The sequence below is a fragment of the Sarcophilus harrisii genome, chromosome 1 (genome assembly GCF_902635505.1).
Source record: "Sarcophilus harrisii chromosome 1, mSarHar1.11, whole genome shotgun sequence".
In the NCBI taxonomy this organism is placed as follows: Eukaryota; Metazoa; Chordata; class Mammalia; order Dasyuromorphia; family Dasyuridae; genus Sarcophilus; species Sarcophilus harrisii.
In genome coordinates this window covers 273,499,902-273,517,265 of record NC_045426.1, presented here as the reverse complement: position 1 = coordinate 273,517,265, position 17,364 = coordinate 273,499,902, and the positions used below count along the sequence as shown (strand labels likewise).

The window sequence follows — 17,364 nt, the reverse complement described above, 5'->3', positions numbered from 1 at the left end:
CCATATACTAAGATAAATTCAAAATGGGGACATGATTTAGAAAAAGTGAAGCATGAAAAAAATTACCTTTCAGATTTATGCATAGGCGAATAGTTCATGACTAATCAAGATATAGATATTCACAAAAAGTAAAATGATTACTTTGATAATATAAAATTAATTTTTTTTGCAAATTAAACTAATGTAGCTAAAATTAGGAAGTAGGAAAATGGGCAAAAATCTCTGTAATAATTTTCTCTGATAAAGGTCTAATTTCTCAAATATATAAAGAACTGATTTGCAAGAATAGGAGCTATTCCCGAATTGATAAGTGATCAACGTATATGAATAGGCAATTTTTTTTGGGGGGGAGAAGGGAGGGCAGGAGACCAAAACTGTCATTAGCCGCTTTGCTATAAATCACTAATTAAAGAACTGCAATTTGTACCCAATAGATTGGGTAAAATGTCAAAAAAGGAAAATAACAAATGCTGTAGGAGACATGGGAAAATAGGTACAATAGCATAGTATTGATAGAGTTGTGAACTAATCCAAGCATTTTGGAAAGAATTTTGAACTACTCTCCAAAGTTATTGAACTATACATATCCTTTGACCTAGTGGTGCCACTCCTAGGTTAATACCGCAAAGACATCAAAGAAAGAGGAAAGAGGCTTATATTTTCTTTTATATATATATATATATATTATTATATTATATATGTATTAATATATATATATTTAATTATAAGATATATGCATGGGTAATTTTACAGTATTGACAATTGCAAAACCTTTTGTTCCAATTTTTTCCATCCTTCCCCCCACCCCCTCCCCCAGATGACAGGTAGACTCATACATGTTAAATATGTTAAAGTATATGTTAAATGCAATATATGTATACATGTCCATACAGTTATTTTGCTGCACAAGAAGAATCGGACTCTGAAATAATGTACAATTAACCTGTGAAGGAAATAAAAAATGCAGGTGGACAAAAATAGAGGGATTGGGAATTCTATGTAGTGGTTCATACTCATTTCCCAAAGTTTTTTTGCTAGGTATAGCTGGTTCTATTCATTATTGAACAAATGGAACTGATTTGGTTCATCTCATTGTTGAAGAGAACCACGTCAGAATTGATCATCATATAGTATTGATGTTGAAGTATATAATGATCTCCTCGTCCTGCTCATTTTGTTCAGCATCAGTTCGTGTAAGTCTCTCCAGGCCTTTCTGAAATCATCCTGCTAGTCATTTCTTACAGAACAATAATATTCCATTAACATTCATATACTATAATTTATTCAGCCATTCTCCAATTGATGGGCATCCACTCACTTTCCAGTTTCTAGCCACTACAAAGAGGGCTGCTACAAACATTTTTGTACATGTGGGTCCCTTTCCCTTCTTTAAGATCTCTTTGAGATATAAGCCCAGTAGTAACACTGTTGGATCAAAGGATATGCAGATTCTGATAACTTTTTGAGAATAGTTCCAAATCATTCTCCAGAATGGCTGGATGTATTCACAATTCTACCAACAATGTATCAGTGTAGGGGCTGATATTTTCAAAATTTTTTATACCAGCTCTTTTTGTGTTAGCAAAGACTTGGAAACTAAAGGAATGCCCAACAACTGGGGAATGTTTGAACAAGTTGTAGTATCTGAAAATGATGAAACACTACTGTGCTGTAAAAAATGATGAAGGGTATGGTTTCAGAAAAATCTGGGAAGAACTGATATAAACTGAACTGAGCAGGACCAGAAGAACATTTTTATACAATCATAACAGCATTATAAAGATAATCAACTTCGAAAGATTTAGTAATTCTGATCAATACAATGTTCCATGAAATAAGCTGTCTGCTCCAGAAAGAGAACTGATATACTCGAGTGTAGATTGAAGCATATTTCCTTCTATTTCTTTCACTTTTTTTTTGCTTATTTTTTGTTCTCACAACACAGCTAATATAGAAATTTGTTTTGTATATCTATCTATATATATTTGTAAAGGGACTTATTTTTTCCTGCCTTTTCAGTAGGTGAATGAGGTAGAGAATTTGAAACTGAAAATAAAATTGAAAAAAATTAAATGATAGTAATTTTTAAAATATAAATTCTTTACTTTATAAAAAAAGGCAAGCTGTAATTAGTTAAGCATATTTAACAACTTGTATTTAAGAATTTGCAACTATTTTCATATTTGATCCTAACAACTCTGGAACATAGGTGCTATTATTATCCCTGTCCTACAAATGAAGAAGTTGATGCAAAAGGAAGCTAAATAACTTTTCCAGAGTCACACATCTACTAAGAGTCTGAGGTTGGATTTGAACTAAGTATTCCTGACTCTAGGCCCAGTGCTCTATTCACTGTACCATCCAACTATATTGGGATATTTCTATATAAACTCTATTTCATTCTATTCTTGTTTGAATGCAGAAATACTTGTTAACTGATGTTTTTTCATACAAAAATTTTTTTAAGTCATTAGAAAATAGATTTCACTCATTGCTTGCCATCATATGACTCTCTGTAACTTTCTCTTATTCATCATAGTTCTGCCAGAATAAATCTACCACTTCATGACCTTTCCAACATTTTAATCCATCTATACCCAAAGGGCTGAAAAACTGTGTATACCTTTTGCCACTACTGGGCCTGTATCCCAAAGAAATCATAAAAGAGAGGAAAAGGTCCCAAGTGGGCAAAAATGTTTATAGCAACTCTTTTTGTAAAGGCAAGGAACTTGAAACTGAACTAGAAAGTGATGTCCATCACTTGGAAAATGGCTGAGTAAGTTATGGTATATGAAGATAATGGAATATTATTGTTCTAAAAGAAATGATTAGAGGTTGATTTTAGAAAAACATGAAAATACTAATATGAACTGGTGTTGAATGATATGAGCAAAACCAGGAGAACACTGCACACAGTAACAACAAGATTATGTGATAATCAATTATGATATATTTAGCTCTTCTAGGCTAAGCTAAGCAGTGATCCAAGACAATTCCAATAGACTTGGAATGGAAAATGTTATCTGCATCCAGAAGGAGAACTATGAAGACTAAAAATGGATTGAAGCATGCTATTTCCACCTTTTTTAATTGTTGCTTGCTTTCTCTTTCTTGTGTTTTTTTTTTTCCTTTTGTTCTGATTTTTCTTTCACATGACTGATATGGAAATCTGCTTAAAATGATTGCTTATGTTTAACCTAAAAATGTTTGCTGTCTTGGGGAAAGAAGAGATAAAGGAAGAAGGGAGAAAAAATTTGGAATTCAAAATCTTACAAAAATAAATGTTAAAATGAGTTAATTCAAAGCAATTCCAATAGACTTGTGATGGAAAAAGCCATTCACATCCAGAGAAGACTTTGAAGACTGAATGTGGATCACAGTATACACAGCATTTTCACCTTGGCTGTTGTTCTTTGTTTGCTTGGGTTTTTTTCTCATTTTCCCCCCTCTTGATCTGATTTTTTTTGGCACAGCATGTGGAAATATGTTAAGAAGAATTGCACATGTTTGGAAGTGCACCAATATTGGATTACTTGCTATGTAAAGGAGGAGGAAGGTGAGGATGAAGGGAGAAAAATATGGAACAAGATTTTGCAAGGGTAAATGCTGAAAACTATTTTTGCATTTATTTTAAAAAAAAAAGGTATAATTATAAAAAAAGAAAAATGATTGTTGAAAACTATATTTACTTGTAACTGGAAAAATAAAATACTATTGAGAAGAAAAAAAAAGAAAAACATTTTTAAGACTTCTAACATTTGACCCTTCAGTTCCATGTCATCCTGGACACTCTCCTCTGGACATGCTTTATTTAATTCGTGTTTCTCTAAATTAGGACATCCAGAACTGAACTGACATCGTAGACATGACCTAAGCAATGAAGGGTAGAAGATTAAGCTGATTTTGTTCTGGACATTGTATCTCTATTAAAGCAACCTAAGATTGCACTTGCACTGGCACAACATCATGCCCTTGGCTTTTGTGGAACTTGATGTTTTCAAACCACCCCTACTGGACATCCAGGTCTTCTATTTATAAAGGAATTGTTTTGGTAGGTCCAACCAAATCAAACACCGTCATCCTCATCCTCATGGTTAACTTTTATGTGTTTACCAATGTGTTAAGTGCTTTACAAATATTATCTCATTTGGTGCTCACAAGTGCCCTGTTAGTTGGGTGCCATTCTATATTATTTTATTGATGAAGAAATTGAAGCAAAGAATGACTTATTCAGGGTCTCCCAGCTAGTCAGTGTTTGAAGTTGGATTTGAACATGGCTCTTCCTGACTTTTACCTACTTAGTGGCCACACAGAACATTCAGTTCATCCCCAATCTGTACCTGACCTTCTGTTTGTATCATTGAGTTTGAAACCTAATTTGAAACCTCTAAACGAAAGTTGTAGTACAGAAATTTAACAAAATATGACTGGGTTGTATGAAAATTTGACAATAATGAAAACAGAGAAGCATAAGGAGATTCCTATGAACTTATGTATGCAAAGTGAAATTAGTAGAAAGTTACAATGAACACAGTGATTATAACAAAAGTGAAAAAAAAATCAACCACAAAACAATAAATACAGAATGCTTCCAAATTTATAATAATTAAGCTAGTTCCCAGAGAATGGATATAAAAGGCTTAAACCCCATGCTTCTTTGCAAAGGTGGGTGGAACTATAAAAAATAGCAGACTTTTCCAATATAATGGTTAGTTTTCCTAAACTGTTCCCTCTTTTTTATTCTTTTGTTTGCAGTATGACTCTCTGGGTAGAAGGATACATTAGAAAATACAGATAATATGAAATAAGAAACAAAAATTAAAAAACTTTAACTGCATCCTGTTAGTTTCAATCCAGAGGTCTTAACTTCCTGTAGCCCAAGCAGAAAGGAGTAGTGTGTTTAGTGGAAAAGAGATATAAATATGGGGCCAAAGGACTGTGTTCCGATCCTACTTATGAGAGTCATTTAAGCTCTATGGACCTTCATTGGGGAAAATGAGAGGAATGTATTAGAAGACCATATATTTAAGGTATTTTCCATGTCTAAAACAATGGCCTTTGCTTGTACCTAGCTCTCAGGAACAGCCAAATATCCTTTTGGTCCCTAGTCCTGCAGACAAATTCTTGCCTGGTCTCTTGTTTCTTTTTTGAAAAGCCAAAAGACAATCGATATAAACAGATAACTAAATCAAATTGGGGAGCTTGTTTTATAGGAATGCAAACCCTCTTGGGGTTTAAATAACAAGAAACATATGTGATGCCTAACCAAAAGGGTTTGGTATTCCTTGGACATTCTAAGCAGATCTGAAGAAACAGGTCTTCCTCTTTCCAAAATACATTAATGAATCATATTAAAAACCAACCACATCCACATATGGACAATGATAACAGAGAATATGCCAAGAGTTAAGCTTTACAGGTAATCAATTTCATTATAAAATCGATTTCAAAGATGTAAGAAATAATATAGTTCTACAGTTGCCAACATTTTTGTAATATTAATAATAATATCACATCATTATAGTATTTTAAGATTTACAAAACTTTTCCATTACCCTTGCCTCTCTCTCCCAATTCTTTGAAACAGGTCATGCATAATTATCCCCATTTTAAAGATGAAAAAATTGAGCATCAAGAGGTGAGTCGTCCATGATTACATAGCCACTAAATTACTAATACTAAATCTACGTACTAAAATAAATGAAAGACAAAAAGTTTTGACAGGCCACTCTCTTAATATCTAAATATCATGTTTAAATTTGTGGCTTTTTCCACAGTGCATAGGAGATGCCAGAACTCAAAACATAATCACCATTAAATTAGTGAATTTTCCTAAACAGTAACAGGAATAATAAAAACCAGAAAAGACTTAAAGTGGTTTATTGGAACCCTTAGATCTCAAAGGACATCCATGTAGTACACAGAATAAACAAAGCTCGAAGTTATCTCAGAACTTTGGGACCCAGGACTCAAGTATTGGCTAAAAAACCACCTTCAGTAGGTGGCCTTTCCCTTTGTCCTGATGCTAATGTCTACTTCCTCTCCCTCATTGGAAAGTGGGCTCCAAATATATCCTGTATCAACATAGGAGTAATTTACAGTTGTCTCCCTCTTCACAATGTTAATTCATAATTCTTTAAGAGGAAGAAGGGACTGGTTTTTTTCTTTCTATTTCCAGAGTTCAGCACAGTATCTAACATACAGTAAGCACTTTAATAAATGCTTGTTGACTGACTTCTCGGTCATTTAGAATGTTTCAATATTTGGATCTATTTTCAATCATTGCTGCCCAGAACTGCTGGCCATTAACAACGATCTCTAGTCATTTTGAATAAGTAGTTTATGTAAAGGAAAATGTTCTTACCGGGCAGAGACAAACTTGCAAGTACCGAGCAGAGACAAACTTGCAAGTTAAGGACGGAGCAAGATACATTTGTTGTAACTAATTTTGGCTAGCAAGATTAAAATGTTAGGTGGCTACCCAGAAACTTCCCGAAACTTTCCCGTAATTATCGAGATTTTGTATTGAGGAAGGACCCATCTAAAACCAAAATATCCTTTTTGTGGACAGGTCGGTCATCTCTGGTCATTCTAGTCAACGTCCTCATCACAGCACTTAAAACATAAACGCTCCTCATAAATGAGGATTTTCAGGACAGGTAAATAGTTCCAGTGTCTGTGGCTGGTCTGAGATTACACTTTGACTAAGTGTGAGATTTACGACTAGAGAATTTAGCATTCTCAATTCCCAATTCAATTTCCTTTTCAATTACTCCACGCTGTCTGCCTCCTAGCTCCAAGCTGAACATGGATATTTTCATCCAGTTAAGTTTTTCAGGAAATGAGCTCCTGGAGAAGATAGGAACAGTTCGGCTACAAGACTGATCCCAAACTTCCCGATGCCTGGAAGATCCAAAGTCCTAGAAAGATTCCTTCCTTCTCTTCTGAAATCCCCAAGAGGCAAGCATAGAGTTGGAGAAGAAGCTACAGTTTCCCAAGTTTCCCGATTCAAGAAGTATCTACCCTCCGCAAGTCTCACCCTTCCCAGCGTGGGAACCAGTTGCTGGGTCGGAGGGGAGCTGCCCGTTCTTTCTTTGGGAATCTCCCAAGACTCTTTCTTTCTGCGAGGGTGCAGCCCAGGACCCTGTTCTCCCCTACGCCCCTTGCTTACCATCTCTGTTGCCGTTCCAGCTCAGCCGGCTGACCGAGCTGGTATCACTCATGGCTGCGCGACGGGAAAGAGGAGATGGAGGAGAGAAAAAAAAAAAGAGGCGAAGTAGGAGACAGCTCGGGCTGCGGCCCAGCCGGGCTTCCCCGCCGCCGCTATTCCAGGTTCCGGCCGTTGACGTCATAGTGGGTGGGAGGGCACTGGCTGGATCTGGGCATTCGGAGGAGGGGCTGTACTCCAGGATTGACTTTCGGCTGCCTCTTATTTTGGGGGAAGGAGGAGTATATCTACACCGAGCCAACGCCATGCGTCTTGAAGACCGAAGTGTTCGGGATTTCTGGATTGTTTGGGCAAGTTAGCAGGAGGGGTGAGGGGTGAGAGGTGCCTTAATGGGTAAGGGATTTTTCATCAGACATGGCAAAGAAAGGTAACATTGGGGAATGGGAATAGGAGAACAATACAGGAAAAATATTAGAATCTCTGTAGCATAGGTTAAGCAGTCAACAAGCTTTAAGAGGCTACTAGTCAATCAATAAAAGAAAATTACCTTTCCCTGGAGTATCCTGCTCACCTCAGGTATCTGGGAGTCATTGTGACTGAGCCTTGAAGGATTTACTTGGAGGAGGGGGCGGGCGGAGGGAGAAGTATGTTACAGAATAAGGATCATGTCTGAGTAGGGGATTCCTAGGAATTGTATACCATTTTACCCATGGTCCTGCTCAGCACAACTCTCCAGGGGCTATAGTTATAGGTTAGAGAATTGAGTTCTTTGGGATCTCAGGGAGAACGGAAAAAGAGATGGGTTAGGGGAGAAGACGGTCCAGGATCCTCCATAGTTATGGAAGAATTTCTCAAAGAGAAAGAAAAATGGTACCTTTCGCTTGGAAAGATTTACATAACTGATGATGAGCGAAAGAAACAGAACCAGGAATACACTGTACACAGGAACAGTAAGAATGTGCCATGATCAACTATGAAAGACTTACTTCTTCTTATTGGAATCCCAATAAACTTTGAATAGAAAATACTATCTGCATCCAGAAAAAAAAAAAAAAAAACAAAAAAAAAAAACTATGATGGAGATTGAATGTAAATCAATACATGCTCTGTTCACTTATTTTTTCTGGGTTGTTTTTTTTTTTTCTATCATGATTTTTCCATCTTCTGATTTTTCTCTCCCCACAAGATTCATAAACCAATGTGTATTTAAAAAATTAATTAATTACAGTTAAAAAAAGATTAAACAAGAAAAATGGTGCCTTTCCTGAGCTGCTTTGAGAAATCCTTCCTGCAACAAAAAAGCATCAGTGCAGATGGTGGGATTCAAAGGAGACCCCAAAAAGGTTGGGATTCCAGACCAGTATCATGAGATATCTCAAAGAATTTTCAGGCTCATACTTACTTCCAGGAAGTCAAGAGGCAAAGTTTATTATAATTGTAATGCTATTTGAAGAGGGCTAAGTTCCAAAGGAATTTAGCAAAGAACCAGAAGCAAGAAGATAATTTTATAAGAAAGAGCAACAAAGATCAGGTTCAAATAACTGATATGCTACTTTTATGGCTTAGAGATAGAATTGAGGAGTGATCTTAGAGATGGAGTTGAAGAGTGGTTTGGTATGGACTTCAATTATTATCTCAGAAACTTTGTTATTACTGACCAACAGATTGTTATCTGACACCAGCATTGTTTGTGGAACTACAACACTCTCAAGGACAGGTGGCCTTAAGGTTGCTTCTATATCTCCCTTAGAAGCTGCACTCTATCACCTTCAACCATAACTGCAGAAGAGTTGAATGGCAAAATAGAAGAAAATTATTATAACTTGGAAGGACAGTTTTCTGCCATCTTTAAATTTTGGGGCTGTCTGTGTTTATAATAGAATTCTGATTCTGAAATTGAGAATTATATTAAATAATTGCTATTAACAAGTACATGAACTTGTTTGTTTGGGGTATAAGATCTTAAAAATATGGGTGCATTAATCTGTAATATTGAAGTATTACTGATGTGGGAAAGATTCCTTTCTAGATTCCTACCTCCTCGTAGTTAATAATGTAAATTACCCTTTAACTCACAAATCCTGGTCCCTTTGAATTACAGTAGAATATCCGGACCTGTCCCAGCCCCATCCGCATTTGAGCCAACTTTGGGGCTACACCCAAAAGCCCCTCGAGCTAAGTTTCCTATTATAAAAGGGCCATGCTGGGAACCCTTCTTTGCAGAGATTCCAAACATACTAGCCATGTGGGGACCCTCTGTCCATCGGACCCTCTGTCCGGTGCCCTCCTTATCTCTATCTTCACCTATACTTTAACCTTGCTAACCCAATAATAAACCTCTTTTATCAATCTAGCTCTCGGACCAATAAATGCTTTTATTGGGGACTCGCGCCACTACTAGACTCCATTTACTGCCGTATCCTTGCCCTGAATCCAGGGGGGTTGCCAGGGGAGCTCTTTTTGACTTCCTGTACCCCAAACCTGCCACTAGACCTCAACTAAATCCTAATTTCATTTAGGTACCTCAAATCTAGACCTCTAGACCTCAACATTACTATTGGTAAATTACTATTGGAGATTTAAATCTAAATTTGACTTAATTCTAAAGCTAAAAAAACTGGGTACTCCAGTAGTAGAGTTGTTGTAACTTACTTAAAGAGGTCATATGTTTGTATCTCCTAATTAGATGAAATATCTTTAAGGTGCCATGTTGCTTTCTAAATTGTATGTTGTACAATTTGTAAAAATTTTATGGTCTGTTTTAAAAATTCTGTCAGCCTTGCTGCATACAAGTTTTGTTTTGTGAAGTTTTTACTCAAAATTATTTAGATATCATCTATGTTCTGAATTTTAGAAGCTTGAGTTAGCTGAAATTCATTTTAAAACCTAAAATTTATATAACTACTGTGTATAGCACAGTAAAAAACTTGAGATTTTGTTTTTGGATCAGTTAGTTCTTCCCCATTCCCATCTTCCACTGGTGAAGAAAAAACTCACAGAACTATACTTTCTAGCAAGGTCATCAGCTCTAAGAAATGATTTTAGTATGTGATATGAAATTCCCATGCAAGAACGAATATACAGATAACAGTTTGGCTATCATTTCAAAAAAAAATTTTAAAGGACTTTTTGTTGTAATCTGAAATTCAGGATTAAAAACTATATCATAGTTTTATTTTAGAACACTTGGCATAATTGTACATAAGGGTGTAGTCCACTCTTCTCTCCTTGGATGTGGCTGCTCCTTTGATTGGCCCGAGCCCTTCCCCCACTTTACTGATTATTGGGGAAGGGGAAAGAATCCCACTCATGCTCAGTCCTTCTTTGGTCCCATCCTGTTGGTTAGATGAAATTTCTTTAACTTGAAACATTTCCCCAATGGCACTACTTCTCATTCCTCTATCTATTACATGGAAGTTAGCACTAGCCTTCCACCAAGCTACCCACCTGAAAAAAGGGACTTTGGCACACTATTAAAATCCATCTTCAGCCTATGTTTACAAGGTGTTTATAACTGAATAGTTGTGTCTTTTTTTTAGTTTTTCAAGTCTGTGGTAGTTGTTTTAAGAGTAAAATCATTTGTGTAATGCTAAAAATCTCTTATATACTTAAGTATATATTTAATATAAGCAGTTTTACTGCTTAGTTATACAAGGAATTCCTAAGAGAAATTTGCTAGGTTTCTGGTTAACTGCAAATTCTTGGAAAATGGTTATTTTAAAATCATTCAGCAAATTATTAAGTGTATCATGGTCTCATTGTTGACTACTTTTTACCATATCAGCCCTGACATAGTTTTAGGCACAATGATTTGTAAGTTTTTTTTCTTTTTTAACTAACCTCTAATATGGGATTGCGCTATTTAAAAGAAAATTTTGGGGGGGACAATAACTAATAATATTTCTTGAGTTTGAATCTAGGTATGGATGAGGCCCAATAAATCAGAAAGCCTTAGAGAATTTCCTGGAGAAATGCCACAGAACTTCAAAAAGTAGAGATTTGTTCATTTGGGCAAAAAAGAAGTTTGAAGGATGGCTTTTTGAACTCTACTTGAGGTCAGATCATTCTAACTTGATCCCACAAATTGTGTTCCTTTCTGTAGGAATAATTCCCACCTATTTCTGAGTCTGGCAAGAGGATGGAATTCATTCAGGCTTTTCTTACCCAACAGCTAAGATGCTGTGCCACAGTTCCTTTTTATTGTCTTGCCTTAGTTTCCCTAATTGTCCTACTTCAGTTTCCATAATGGTCCTGCCTCAGTTTCCCTAAACTGTTCTGCCTCAGTTTCCCTGAATTGTTCTGCCTCAATCCCCTTAGTTCCAAACCTCCCTCTGGTTCATTAAGACTGATATAACTCAGAGCTACTTATCTAAGGTTATAAAGTGTCAATGTGTAAACTCAAGATAAGGGGGAGTTCAGACTTACTGGCTCCTAGCTCCTCCTAAATCATCATGAAGAATTTATGGTCCACTACACACCTGTCAGATTGGCTAAGATGACAGGAAAAAATAATGATGATTGTTGGAGGGGATGCGGGAAAACTGGGACATTGATGCATTGTTGGTGGAGTTGTGAATGAATCCAACCATTCTGGAAAGCAGTTTGGAACTATGCTCAAAAAGTTATCAAACTCTGCATACCCTTTGTTCCAGCAATGTTACTACTGGGCTTATATCCCAAAGAGATCATAAAGAAGGGAAAGGGACCTGCATGTGCACAGATGTTTGTGGCAGCCCTCTTTGTAGTGGCCAGAAATTGGAAACTGAATGGATGCCCATCAGTTGGAGAATGGCTGAATAAATTGTGGTATGTGAATATTATGGAATATTATTGTTCTGTAAGAAATGACCAACAGGATGATTTCAGAAAGGCCTGGAGAGACTTACACGAACTGATGCTGAGTGAAACGAGCAGGACCAGGAGATCATTATATACTTCAACAACAATACTATATGATGACCAGTTCTGATGGACGTGGTCCTCTTCAACAATGAGATGAACCAAATCATTTCCAATGGAGCAGTAATGAACTGAACCAGCTATGCCCAGAGAAAGAACTCTGGGAGATGACTAAAAACCATTACATTGAATTCCCAATCCCTATATTTATGCCCACCTGCATTTTTGATTTCCTTCACAAGCTAATTGTACAATTAAAAAAAAAAAAAAAAAGAATTTATGGTCCTACTCCCTACCTTGTCAGAACCGGATTGATAGTCTGTTCCCGCTCTCAGTGCTCTGACTTCTCCCGTGCCTCAGTCTACCCCTGTAGCTGAGCCACATGTATATATATACTTCATGAGAAGCACACATTAGTTGCTGGATGCTTTGGAAATCAGCCCTGGGGGCAGCATACACCCAGCACAATCTCTCCCTTTCAAATAAATTATTAAAAACTCTCTAATCTCTATCTTGCCTCAGTTCTTCCAGCATTACAAGGATGCTTTATCTTGTTCTTCTAGGACCTGCATCCTATCATTATCAGATTTTTGACTCTAAAGATGGACATTTGGACTTGTCTCCAAAGCAAAGTAGCAGACACTGGGAGAAAGTGAAGAGCATCCTCAAATCCATCCACCCCTACAGACATGGACTCCATGTCATTTGGAAAGTGGGGCAGGCCTGGTTCCAGAGTGAACAAACCAGGAAATAGATGACATGATAGACATTATGCAAATATCATCCATGGTCACATCATGGTGGGTATCTTAAGGTTGGCTAGTGGAAGAGAAAAGTGAATATCAATAATGTGAGTTGGCTAGTTTCCTTTTTTTTTTTTTTCTTCTTTTCTTTTCTCATCTTTTGTTATGTGGGATTGATTAGTTTGCCAGTGTCTGAGTGCTCCAGGATTATTGAATTAGGACTATTGCCATACAAACCTTGCTGACTAGCTCTATTGTGATTTGAAGAACTTGCACCTGACAAAAGTATATAGAAATAGAGTTTTCTCCTCCCCCAGGTACCATTACAAAGCCCTTTTTAGGAGCTGCTTACTTACTTAATTGCCTGGTACCTTGACAGTTTGAGTTTCCTGTTGATTTGAGTTCATCCCATCATTTAACACATTTCCCTAAACAAAGTCCTTGCAAATGACATTAATTCCCTCTGTTTCTCTGTCTCTGTTTCTCTCTGTGTGTCTGTCTGTATCTGTCTCTTTCTCTGTTTCTCTATTTGTCTCTCTCCCTCCCTCCTCTTTGTCTCTCTCACCTGCCTCATGGGCAGGAGAAAGTTCCAGTAAGGGGGCATGATGGACAAATCCAAAGAAATACAAAAGCAGTGTAGCTGATGGATAATGGGGGAAAGACTGTGTTGGATCCTCTCCTTAAAATGTATTTTTGGAGTTTGTGGCTTTGCTCGCCTCTTCATTCAAAGGGGCCAACAGTACTGATGAGATGTTGAAGAGGGGACCCTGAAACTCTAAAAATCATTGAAGGATAAATCTCCTTCAATTCTGCCTCAGTGAAAGACCCTGCCAGAGGAAATAAGACAGTTTCATTCTGTTATCTAGGTAGGGTTGGTTCTAGTCCTTAGAAAAAGAATTCCAACTCTGTTCAATTAAATAAACCCATTCTATTCAAATTCCAGCTCAAGCTGAAACCCAGCTTGTAGATGAGCCAACTTCTAAACATGCCATGCTATACCATGCTAGGCTATGCTATGCTATGCCAAGGAGCCTCTGCCCACTGGATAATATTCTTTTCCAGTGTTATCCTCTCTTTATCCTCACCTATTTCCCTAATGAGGTTTTATGCCTCTCTGTCAGGATTGCTAACCTTACTTCCCAATCCCTATAATAAACCTCTTTTATCAAACCAGGTTTTGGGGTTTGTAAATTCCTTTACAGAGAATTCCTTTACTGCCAGAAGGAGGTTCCCCAAAACTCCCTATCCTTGCACCAAATCCCGAGGGGGTGCAGAGGAGCCAAACCTTTCTATTTGGTTCCCTGAATCCCAAACCTGCCACTAGACCTTATCATTTAACTCCCTGACCACCAGAAATTCTAATCTCATTTTGGTTCCCTAAATCTAAACCTTATCATTTGGTTCCCTACTAAAGGGAACCCCCAAACCTAAAGCTCATATTTTTGGTTCCCATACCAGGAGCCCTAAAAACTAGACTTCACCTCATCAATGTGACTATCAAGACTGATTTTAATCTTGCAAGACAATAAAATTACCAATAACATAGTCATAGATTTAGAACTGGAAGGGATCTTAAAGACCATTCATTGGAAATAGAGAGAATGTGTGCTATGATTAAAGAAACACTATGGGAGCCATTACCTTAAGACACATTTCAATTAAGGATTTGAAGCCCATCCTTTTTCAATTTTTATAGTAATAAAGAATTAAAAGTCATTTTAATCAAGTTGAGCATGGCTGAGTTTTGGGTCAACTAGTCTTTGAAAATATTCCCAGAATATCTTGTAATTAATTATTAGTGAAATAGATTGCCAAAGTACTTTCTGTGTGTGTTGGGAACAATTATTAGAACACTATAATCCAGAAGACTGATCAAGGGCAGGATTTGTACATCCAAAATAGCAGTTGACAGAGCTTGGAAGAAAGCCATCTGCTCTTTAAAAAAAAAAAAAAATACTGATCCTCAGCTTCTACAGAGAACTCAGGACAGCTATTGCTCTTGCCCATAGGGAAAACAAAGTGACCCTGATGTTGACTATGATAATGCTGATGATTAAAAATAGAATTAGTTCCAGAATGGAACTATATGGATCTTTAGGCTAGGTGGGGATGTGGATGTGTGTATATGCTTTTTAATATTCCCAGGCAGCTGGAAACAATTTCACATAGCCCAAAATGTGTGTTTAATCTAGACTTTCTTACAAATCCAATTCTTTGTTGTTCTTAGAGACTAGTTTGTCAAAGGGTTTAAATGTTAAATAGAATATAAATAAATAGATATTTATGTAATTATATATATAAAAATATATGTGTATATATATATATATATATAATACTGGAGATGAAAAGGAATCACTGGAATTGAGTAAGTGGGTGAAAATTATGGTCAAAACTATATTTTAGGATCTCTTTGACAGATGGTGAAGAGCTTGAGGAAGGTAGACTTACTAGCAAACTATTGCAACAATCCAAGCATGAGATTAGGAGCAATGTCAGAGGAAAGATGAAGGCATATGTGCAATATGTTACAAAGATAAAATAAGGAGCAGCTAAGTGGCACTATGGATAGAGCACTGGCTGTGGAGTCAAGAAGAACTGAATTCAAATGTGACCTCACTTATTAGCTGAATGATCCTGGACAAATAACCCCAATTACCATAGGGGGAAAAAACAGAGTTTTTAATAATTTTATTGACAGTACATATGCATGGGTAATTTTTTTGTTTGGTTTCAGATATGCTGAGTTTAAAAGATTGATTGCACATGTCCATCAGATAGACACTGAAGAACAGTGTTCAGTATAGAAATGTGAGCTAGATAAGTAGATTTGAGAATCATCAGCATGACATGATAATTGAATCCCTGGGAATTGATGAGTTTACCAAGTAGGGAATCCATTGTTAGCAGGTGTAACCTAGATGAAGATCCAGGAAATAAGATCCGAAGGAGGAAAATGATGATATTGAGTAGTTTTCAGTAGTGACCAGCTCTGGGTTTTTGTGTTGTTTTTTTTTTTTGGCAAAGATAGTGGAATGCTTTACCATTTCCTTCTCCAGCTCATTTTATAGATGAGGAACTGAGGCTAACAGGGTTAAGAGACTTGCCCAGAATCATACAACTAGTAAATGTCTGGCTCTAGATTTGAATTCACAAGAGTTTCTGACTTTAGCTCCAGCATTTTACTCACTGCATTCCAGATTCAAATCCTCCCTGATACTTAATCTCTATGATTTTAAGGCAATTTAATTACAGAGTTTTAGTTTCCTCACTGTTAACATAAAGGTGCCTTGATGTTAGATCTAGATTTAAGTCCTGTGAAAGTAAATTAAAAACTCAATATTATGTTTAATATTCAGATTTATTACAAGCATAGATTCTTTACTTTATAAGTAACTACTCAAAGATTGGTGTCTGTCAGATTATTTTTGATTAGCCACAAATCCTAGTTTGATAAAGTCTGGATCTTATATACCCTTGTGGAAACCTAGAAAGTTTTAGAAATTCTCTAATACTACATTTGTCTTAAAGTTTTAAATTATTAAAAGAATGTTTATATAAATGGAAAACAAGTAAGTTACTATAGTTTGGATCATGAGTATCAGTTACATACAATTATTATTAAGTTATTAAGGTATTGCTAATCACAAAGATACCATCAATAATATACTTTTTGGTTTTATGTTTTAAAATTTTTAGAATTTTATTTTTATATTCAATTACAAATTCTTTCTCTGTACCTTCTCCCCCATCCATTGAGAGAGAAGGCAAGAAATATGATAACCATTATACATGTGAAGTCATGAGAAACATTAGCCACATCTTCTCCCTTCCCCCTCCCAAAAAGAGAAATTTTAAAAGGAAAAAAAAATTATGCTTTAATCCTTACTCTGAGACTTAAGTTCTCTATCTAGAGGTAGAAAGCATTTAAAATCCTGAATCCTTTGGAGTGTGGTGGATCGAACAATTAGAAGAACAGGCTTAATTTCCTGTGGTCATTTAACAAAATTATTAATATCTTTTGATGCTCTGCAAAATATGAAAACATTGGCATAGAGACTTGTCCACGATTATTAAAAAATCATTTGGTTTTGCAGTGAGGTAGCACAATGGATTGTGTGCTATACTGTATATGAGACTTAGATTCAAATTCTGTTGTCAAGCCTTCTTAACTATATGACCCTGGAGATGTCACTTAAACCTCTCAGTCTTGGTTTCCTCATCTTTAAAATGGGGACCTAATGGCATTTACTTCACAGGGTTGGTGTGAGGATTAAATGAGATAGCATGTAAAGCAATTTACAAAACTAAAAACATTGTTTGAATGCTCCCCACTACTATTATTATTACTACAACTATTAATGATAACATTCCTTTAAAAATATACAAAATAATATGTAATGATACTATGTAAGTATATAAGGAAAATTATGAATACATAATGTGTAGCATTCTATAATTGTTATTTTATAATACTATACAAAGCAATGTAAAATATTAAAATATATTAAAATAAAAGATATAAATAATAAATAAAATAGCTTTTAGAAATCTAGT

At 36.1% G+C, this 17,364-nt stretch overlaps 1 protein-coding gene across 2 annotated transcripts in view; it reads right to left on the bottom strand.

Annotated features, from left to right (window-relative positions):
* The window catches only part of TMC7 (transmembrane channel like 7), a 59,355-nt gene extending 51,837 nt beyond the window's left edge, over positions 1 to 7,518 (bottom strand). For both annotated transcript variants that reach the window (XR_004230273.1, XM_003761427.4), the window contains exon 1: positions 7,172 to 7,518. Coding sequence is in view for 1 of the 2 variants with exons in the window: in XM_003761427.4 (XP_003761475.2) it covers positions 7,172 to 7,475 (304 nt within the window). In the remaining variant the exon portion in view is untranslated. The remainder of the gene's footprint in view (positions 1 to 7,171) is intronic.
* Between the last annotated feature and the right edge of the window lie 9,846 nt (positions 7,519 to 17,364).